At 57.6% G+C, this 8,478-nt stretch overlaps 3 protein-coding genes across 3 annotated transcripts in view; all 3 read left to right on the top strand.

Moving 5' to 3' along the window:
* Positions 1-2,021: 2,021 nt before the first annotated feature.
* SPRG_15450 (hypothetical protein) lies at positions 2,022-3,914 on the top strand (the record flags this gene model as incomplete). Its single annotated transcript, XM_012355425.1, has 1 exon — positions 2,022-3,914. One exon carries the CDS (start codon positions 2,022-2,024, stop codon positions 3,846-3,848), a length of 1,827 nt encoding a protein of 608 aa, XP_012210815.1. The 3' UTR covers positions 3,849-3,914.
* Positions 3,915-4,549: 635 nt separating this feature from the next.
* Positions 4,550-5,735, top strand: SPRG_15449 (hypothetical protein). The gene is made up of 2 exons (XM_012355424.1): positions 4,550-5,324; positions 5,376-5,735. Exons 1-2 carry the CDS (start codon positions 4,605-4,607, stop codon positions 5,673-5,675), a joined length of 1,020 nt encoding a protein of 339 aa, XP_012210814.1. The 5' UTR covers positions 4,550-4,604; the 3' UTR covers positions 5,676-5,735.
* An 819-nt stretch (positions 5,736-6,554) lies between these two features.
* SPRG_21554 (hypothetical protein) overlaps positions 6,555-8,478 on the top strand; it is a gene marked incomplete at both ends in the record, with an annotated part of 2,601 nt that continues 677 nt past the window's right edge. The window contains 11 exons of the mRNA XM_012355423.1: positions 6,555-6,708; positions 6,756-6,908; positions 6,951-7,118; positions 7,169-7,266; positions 7,312-7,401; positions 7,455-7,564; positions 7,619-7,760; positions 7,808-7,912; positions 7,959-8,058; positions 8,118-8,270; positions 8,347-8,474. Of these exons, the coding sequence (XP_012210813.1) occupies positions 6,555-6,708; positions 6,756-6,908; positions 6,951-7,118; positions 7,169-7,266; positions 7,312-7,401; positions 7,455-7,564; positions 7,619-7,760; positions 7,808-7,912; positions 7,959-8,058; positions 8,118-8,270; positions 8,347-8,474 (1,401 nt within the window). The remainder of the gene's footprint in view (positions 6,709-6,755; positions 6,909-6,950; positions 7,119-7,168; positions 7,267-7,311; positions 7,402-7,454; positions 7,565-7,618; positions 7,761-7,807; positions 7,913-7,958; positions 8,059-8,117; positions 8,271-8,346; positions 8,475-8,478) is intronic.

Here is an 8,478-nt window from a genome sequence, read left to right as displayed (position 1 = left end):
TAGTGATATTAATGGATATGAGAATGGTGTGGGACATGTTCAAAAACACACGTTTTGCGGCCGAATAATTTTCCTAGAATTATTTTAATACGCTAGACATGATTCAAATGCGGGTGCCATGGTGGGCCGAGGCACAGTGGAGGCCGCCTGTCGTCGGCTCCGTCGGCAAGGGTCATCATCGACGCCGATGCTCCTGATGCTGGAGTTGCGTAGACACCGAGTAGACACTGTCGTACGTTCGCGACGCTCGACGAACGAGGCTGTCCTGAGCGAGGCGACACCGCGTGCGACGCTTGGGTCGTTGCTAATCGCTCCTCCGCGCCGATCGCTCTCGGACCAGTGTTTCGAGGCCATGGAGGACCACGGCACCGCGAAGAAGAGGGTACTGGCATGTTCTCTACCATGACTGTGGTCGGTAAGCGATCAAGACGTGCGATCGCGAGCAAGCAACCAACAGAGAATGCGCGGGACTGCCAAGCTACTCAGCTTTGACGCAGTATGTGGAGTTGGACGCGCGCTTGTGTCTACGCTGGATATCTGTCTTTCAAGAGTGGACGTGGGTGAGACTAACACGGTGTCTTTCGTTAAAGTCGATTGGCACGAGAAACGTAGCAAGAGCCAGCCACCACCAAGAACCGTGGTCGGGGGGCGCATCATGCCACATTCGATGTGTCCCGTGGCTACTCGAACGCTGCTCGATTGAGCGTCCGTCTCGTCGTAGACGCAGGCAAGACGATAGAGCGCGACCGACTATTTGTTTGGTGTTTATTTAGCGGCGTCTCTAAACGGGAAGAAAGGCTCTAGATGCGGGTGTACGCAACGTGCCGTCGACCTTGCAACAAGACGAAGCGCTCGTAAGATCGCGCGCGTTGTGAGTAGCAATGAATGGGCAAGCAACCGAGCAAGAGGCAAAGACAGCCATCCGCTGCATCTCCAGCTACTACTCATCGCGGTAGGACGACGACGCGTCGACTACTGGCGTGCGATGACAGCGTCTTGAAAAAGAACGATTTGACAGCGCGGCCGTCATGCGCTCACCACGACTGCAGACCAGGGTAGGGACTGACGGATGCTACGTCGTCACTAAATCACAAAGAGAGCTCTTCATGAACTCGTACGAGCGCATTAAAAGATCCATACTTGGATGGATGTGGACGGCATCGTCGCCAATACAAATGGTACTAAGCCAGCACGCCATCGATGACGGCATCGTGCAGCAGCCGGCGCTGGCGTTTCCGAGCAGTGCAAGTGCACGTCGAAGTGGGCAAAAGTTAGGACGATAAGCAGGCGTGTGTGCAGGCCACACCAATCTTGCGAGGGCAGCACTCGTCTTTCCAGTCAATTTATATCAAATGAATTCGACGGTTTTATATCACACACATCCTAGTGTTTGTCGAAAAACGAGCTCAACCACCAACGATTCACCGCCAACCAAGCTCGTTGCATCGCCGAGACGTTGCCACGTTATGATTAGCGTCGGTCACCGTGTACGCAGGAGGAGACGCCCGGGCGTTTTACTTGATCACGACAGCTCACTGCAGCATGCGCGATTCGTCATGCCAAGCAGTAACGCGGTGGCACCAGATGTGCCGTTGGTCGCACGCTTCGACGTTCGACGCCCCCAGCTGCAAGGGAAGGGAAGGAAATAAACCACCGATGTTTTTCACGCGGCCTGTCCCTCATCTCTCGCACCGCACTCCACACTCGCTCGCATCGCTTCGTAATTGGGCCAAGCGACTGCTCTTCCTGCAGCCAGGCTCGACGCATGTACAGAACATTGCGTCCGAGTAGCCACCGTTTCCGATTTTCAGATTGCAGTTGAGATTGCAGTCGACATTGCAGTTTAAAATCGCCAGTGGCGATTCGTCGCTGTATTTTCACATTTTTCACCAATGTATAAATGATTGAATGTGGGACACGCAGAGGTGCATTGCCAAGGGACGTGGATTTTTTGGCCACCAACGACCAACGACCGACCCGCTCACTTCGTGATTGCCAGTAAGAGTGCCAAGTAGGCTAGAATGGAGACACCGAGCGATAACAACAAGTTCCTCTCGACGCTCGAGACGCCGTTCACGCTCGCGGTCAACGGCGAGACGCACCACGAGAGCGTCGACCCGGCGACGTTGAGCTGGCACAATTTGCGCTACACGGTGCAGCCCACGACGCTTCTCGGCAAGAACGGCCCGCCCAAGACGATCCTCAAGAACATCCATGGCCACGTCTCGCCCGGCCAGCTCACGGCCATCATGGGGCCGTCCGGCAGCGGCAAGACGACGCTCCTCGACATCCTCGCCGACCGCGTCTCGAGCGGTACGATCGAGGGCAACATCGAAGTCAATGGCCACACGCGCCACTCCAAGTCGTTCCGCAAAATGGCCACGTACGTGGCCCAAGAAGACTCGCTCCTTGGGTCGTTTACAGTCCTCGAGACGCTGCGGTTTGCGGCCAAGATCTCGCTCCAGGATGCGCATGCGGTCCAGGAAGAGCGAGTCCAGGCCGCGATTGCCGACATGGGCTTGACGAGCTGCGCCAACACGCGCGTCGGCGACCTCTTCTTCAAGGGCATTTCCGGTGGCCAGAAGCGCCGGCTCTCGATTGCGATTGCGCTCTTGACGAACCCGTCGATTCTGCTGCTGGATGAACCGACGTCCGGTCTCGACTCGGCGTCGACGTACCACATTATGAAGTACATTGCGAAGCTCTGCGCGACGGGTCGCACGGTCATTTGCACGATCCACCAGCCGTCGGCCGAGGTCTACAACATGTTTTCGACCGTCTCGATCCTTGTCGAAGGCAGCACGGTCTTTTATGGCGCGCCATCGGCCGCGCTGACCCATTTCGAGTCGCTCAACTACCCGTGCCCGCTGTACACGAACCCGGCCGAGTACTTTGTGAGTCTCGTCAACACGGACTTTGAGGGCCACGCTGACGTCCCTGCGTTCGTCAAGTCGTATGCGTCGAGCGAGCTCTGCAACGGTATTGTCCGGGCCATTGAAGCCGATCGCCACGCCGCCTCGGTCCTCTCGCCCAAGAAGGTGCCGAGCCAAGGCGCGTCCGGCTTGACGCAGTGGATGGTGCTCATGCACCGCAACACGCTCGACAACATTCGCAACCCGGGCATCTACTGGGTCCGCCTCTTCATGTACATCATGCTCTCGTTCATGGTCGGCACCATGTACTACCACACCAACACGGATTTGACCAAGGAAGATCTGCTGCCGATGCTCTTTTACGTCCAAGCGTTCCTCGTCTTTATGAGCGTCGCTGTGCTTCCCTTCTTTATCGAACAACGCGCAGTCTTTGTCCGCGAACGGGCCAACCAAGGCCTTAACGTCGGCAGCTACGTATTTGCCAACTTGCTCGCGGCCTTGCCCGGCATCGCGCTCATCTCGATCCTCTCGACGATGCTGGTGGTCTGGCTCGCGGACCTCAACGGGTTTGGCTATTTTTTCCTCAACCTCTTTTTGTCGCTGGTCGCGGCCGAGTCGCTCATGTGTGTCATTGCCGCCGCCGTGCCCCACTACATTATTGGGATTGCGCTCGGCGCCGGTCTCTTTGGCATGTTTATGCTCTGCGAGGGCTTCATGGTGCCCAAGCACGCGATTCCCGACTACTGGATCTGGGCGTACTACATGGCCTTCCACACGTACTCGTTCGAGTCGTTTGTGTACACGCACTTCAACCCGATGCAGTCGACGGACGCGACGGCGAAGGCGATTTTGACGCGCTATGGCTTCCAGAACGTCGACGTCAACCGCAACATGGGCATCCTCGCTGCGTACACGGTGCTCTTCCAGCTCATCTTTGCGTTCATTCTCTACAAGTTCCACACGGGCCGCCGGTAAGCGACGTAGGCTTCGTCTCGTTTCGAGTGATCACGTTCATAATACATGGCTTTTTGTATCGTCCAATCTGTGTCTTGTGTTAAACGCTGCTGAAGTAAAAGGGCAGATACCATCGAGTGAGGATGCAGAGAGGGATGCGACGCCGCTGGACGCTCGACCGCCGGGACGAGAGCACTGCCATCGTCGCTAGAGCGAGTGCGCTGATGGGGCGGAAGAGCAGGGTTGGGATGCCAAGTATGGCCGTAGGTTCTCGCTCGCACAACTGCCTCTGACGCTTCTCTGGTGCACCTGGCACGCTCGACACAAGTACGGTCCATCGTAGGTAGAAAGCGCCCGTAGACGCAGCGCGATGTATACACTGGATCGACGCATGCGGATTGGATAGGGTTAGGGTCCAGCCGCATCGGATACTGGATGGACGTCTGCGTGGACGTCAAGAATATAGCATACCAGCCTGCATACCAGCCTGCGTACCCTTTCTGATGTAGTTTCTTATAGCCGTGACAGACCAGCGGTGACCTTGCCGCATTTGGGGAGCGGTAAGTGATAACGTCGGCTGAAGGCGGTCGCCGCGGACTGCCTACGGCAATTACTCACTTTTCGTATCCGGACAATGGACCTTGTGTTTTTATAGTATTGCATCTCGTGAATTGTATTGGATCTGAGTCTTTTTTATGGGGAAACGCCATTCGTTAAAGTACCTGGCACGGTATCCGGACTCGGAGGCGGCGCCGCACAGAGCAACGCGGTGACGAGATGGTGTCCAAGGTCTTCACGAGCTTCCTCTGCGTCTGCTGCTGGCTCCATGGCGCGACGGTCGGCGTCGCGATCGGCGATGCGCTCGACCTGCAGCACTTCTTCCTCCTGAGCGTCGGCGTCTTCTTTGCGATCACGGTCATCTACCCGACGTCGCGCCGGCTCGCGGTCTCGGCCATGTTTCTCGCGTGCGCCGTCTTCCTCTCGGCGCTCGTCAAGTCGCTCGCGTTCTTCCGGACGCCCAACCACCACAGCGCGCTGCCCGACGTCGGCCATGACTTTTTGCCGTCGATTCCGATCCCGCCGAGCTTTCTCTTGCAGCTCGTGCTCGGCGCGACCGCGACCTTTGTGGCGCTGCATCCCCTGCGCAGCATTATTCTGCGCCGGGTCCTTCTCATCTACGCGGCGCTGCTCATGGCGCGGACGCTCCTCGCGCTCATGACGTTTCTGCCCGACTCGAACCCGACGTGTCTCGTCGAAGAGAAGAATCCGAGCGCCCGCGAAGTCGTCCAGCACTTTCTACTCTCGCGCCGCAGCCTCGCCGAGTGGATTCGGTCGCAAACCAACGTGAGCCTCGTGGCGTGCCGCGACACGATCTACTGCGGCCACTCGACGCTCCTCATCCTCTGTGGCATGGTCTGGCACACGTACTACCACCGCGTCGAGAGCCCGGTCAATTGGGTCAAGTCGATTGTGTGGACGACCGCGATCACCGCCATGGTACCGCATGCTGCCACGTCATGCTTTTGTCTGATGCGACGTCTATGCTAGGTGAGCTCGCTCGCCCGCCGCGAGACGTATACGCTGGACGCCGTCCTCTCAACGTACTTTGCCGTGACGGGCTGGGCGACATACCATCGGCTCGCCAACGACGTCTTGACCGGCCAGCGATTCACGTGCGTCTGGCTCATCGACAAGGTGATCGTGTACCCGCTTGTCGAGTGGATGGAAGAGGAGGAGCACGTGAAGAAGCCCCGCGAAGTGCGATTGTACCGTCGTGACACTCAAGACCAAGGCGAGTCGCCGCCGCCCAAGAAGACCACCGCGACGTTCCGAACGAGCGAGTTTTAGAGGCAGGGCTCGTAGCGACGCCATACTCCCTCTAAAGACACACAAGTGCTGCGAGTCTACACGTAGCGACTTGATCGTTGACGTTGGAGGGTGCATGCTGTCGTTGCAGCTGCGTACAGGCCATGAGCAACAGGCCATGGGCAATAGACCATGCGACAAGTGCTGTCGCTACAGGCGCCGACGATGTTGACAGTGTGGCAGTCGACGCCTGATTCAGTGGTTGAGCACGGGGTATACCTATCATCTACGCAGCTCTCAAACCACGAGGTCGGGACAAAGTGTGTGTTTGTATCAATCTATCAGAAAGATAGTCCTACCGAGAAACCGTTCGGATGAAGCCTGAGGCCTGGGCTCCAGCTGTCAGTTGGCCTTAGTTACCGATGCACCTTTACGTAGTGCACTCGCCAGACGAAGGGAGGGTTAGAATGTAGGATGATGACCATGGGTCGAGAGAGCATGGAACCCTGTGAGCGATGGCACAAGTAGCACCATCTATCATCGATGCATCCATCCAACGTGTTTGTGTTGACATCATGAGTTGACGAAACTCAACTCAACAATTTGGCCTACGTAGCGCTACGCCTGCATGCGTGGGAGCTAGTACGAAAACTTGGTTGTTCGCGGCGCGCTGGGTCCGAGAGGTGCTTCACCCCGTGATACCGGCCCCAGCTTGTATTAATAAAGTGTGCGCCATCGCTTAGCACAAGTGTGCTTGAGAGAGAGACCAGAAATACCACAAAGCGCCTTTGGATTCGATTCTCCCAGCGAAGACCATGTAGTTGTTGTTGAGGTCTAGCAATGTTGGTCCTGCAATGTACTACACGTATGTACTTCCGGATGCAACGGTCATTGGACCCAGGAATAGCACCACAGGGTAAAATGGTGGTGCTTCGAGTGCTTCTTGCGGCGGCGGTGACGCTGCAGATGGCACGGGCGTCTCAGTGCCCCAACGACTGCAGTGGCCACGGCCTCTGTCACTTTCAAGGCGTCTGCCAGTGCTCCCAATCTTTTATGGGCGCCGACTGCTCGCTGCGTACGTTGTCTCACTCCTAACCTCCTAACCTCCTATGACGACTCTAGTCAAGTGTCCAATGGGCACAGCGTGGGCCGACTACCCGCAGTCGTCCGAGAATGCGCACAACCTCGCCGAGTGCGCCAACCGAGGTGTCTGCAACCGCGCGACAGGGCTCTGCGACTGCTCCCCGGGCTTCACCGGCGCTGCCTGCGACCGCAGTACCGTTGAACGTGAATAGCGGTGTCCTATCTGAGCGCTAGTGGCTTGCAAATGCAACGGCCGCGGCACGTGCCTCTCGATGAGCCAGCTCGCGACGACCAAGGATCCAGGTCTTGGCACGGTGCACCCCTACACGACGCCATGGGACGCCAACCAGATCTACGGCTGTCAGTGCGACGATCCGTTTACAGGCTACAGCTGCACCGAGAGTACTTGTTCTTGCTGGCTTGAGATTCGATCGAGGTTGATCGCGCGATAGTGCACTGCCCCCGCGGCGACGACCCCCTCACGGGCACGACCCAAGACCCCAACGGCGTCCAATTCAATGAAAAGCAAGTCGTCACGTGCATGGCCACGGTTCGCTTGGCGGCCAAGACGCTGGTGCTATCGACGTATATGTAGGGCGGGTCGTTCACGCTGGCCTTTCGAGGCTTTACCACGGCGCCGATTCCAGTGTCCGACTCGGCCGCCAGTATGCAAGCCAAGCTCTTGGTCTACATGCATTCGATCACTGCGTCGTCATCACTAATGACATCGGATGGTAGGCACTTCCATCGCTCCACGGTGTCGTCGTCACGTTCTCGGGTCTGACGCCCACGGCGTGCACGGTGCTCGGTCATGCCATCACGATCGAATTCACACAAGACTTTGGCAAGTATGTGGTTTCGACGAATGACTCGACAACGGTGCTATTCTGTATTGTGTCTAGTCTGCCGTCGCTGGTGGGCAATGGCGGCGCCTTGACGCTAACGACGGTCGGCACGTCGCCCCGGCTGACCATTGTCACGACGGTGCACGGCACAAAGGAAGATGCCTACTGCTCCAACCGCGGTCTTTGCGACCGGTCGACGGTGCGTCCGTCGAAGATTCCTAGCAATCAATCAGACGACATGCGTAGGGCGTCTGCAACTGCTTTCCCAACTATGTCTCGAGCGACGGCTACGGCAACGTGGGTCGGCGCGGCGACTGCGGGGCCGTCGCGTTGGCCATCACGCAGTGTCCGGTAGACCGCAACTGCTGTGCTCGTCCAGTGTCGATGCGAGGGGTAGGGGAAAACCTTGGCCTGCAGTGGCCACGGTGTCTGCCAAGGCCCCCCGACGTTTGCGTGCATTTGTGCCAGCGGGTTCCAAGGCGGCGACTGCTCCGAGCGTACGACATTCCTGTCTACCGTGCAATTCTTTTCTGAATCTGAATCTGAATGTGCATAGAGCAATGTCCGATGGGCACTTCTTGGTTTGATATACCAAGCAGCCCGAATGGTGCACACCAACTCGCCGAGTGCTCGAATGCGGGGACGTGCGACCGAACGCGGGGCGTGTGCTTGTGCGACACGCGCTTCACGGGCGCCGCGTGCAATCGGCGTACGTTTTGAATTTTGCGACTTTTGCGAAATTTGCAAAATTTGCGACTTTTGTGACGTTACTGATTTCAAGCTAGTCGAGTGCCCCAACGACTGCAGTGGTCATGGCACGTGCCTCACGATGCAAAACCTCGCACCGCTCACCAAGCTCAACGGCGACCCGCGGACGGCGTTTACCTACGGGAGCATTCCCAACAACAACCCGGTGC

This window comes from Saprolegnia parasitica (assembly GCF_000151545.1).
Source record: "Saprolegnia parasitica CBS 223.65 unplaced genomic scaffold supercont2.242, whole genome shotgun sequence".
NCBI classification, from domain to species: Eukaryota; Oomycota; class Saprolegniomycetes; order Saprolegniales; family Saprolegniaceae; genus Saprolegnia; species Saprolegnia parasitica.
Note: the sequence above shows the minus strand (reverse complement) of the source record. Positions and strands in the feature narration are given on the sequence as shown.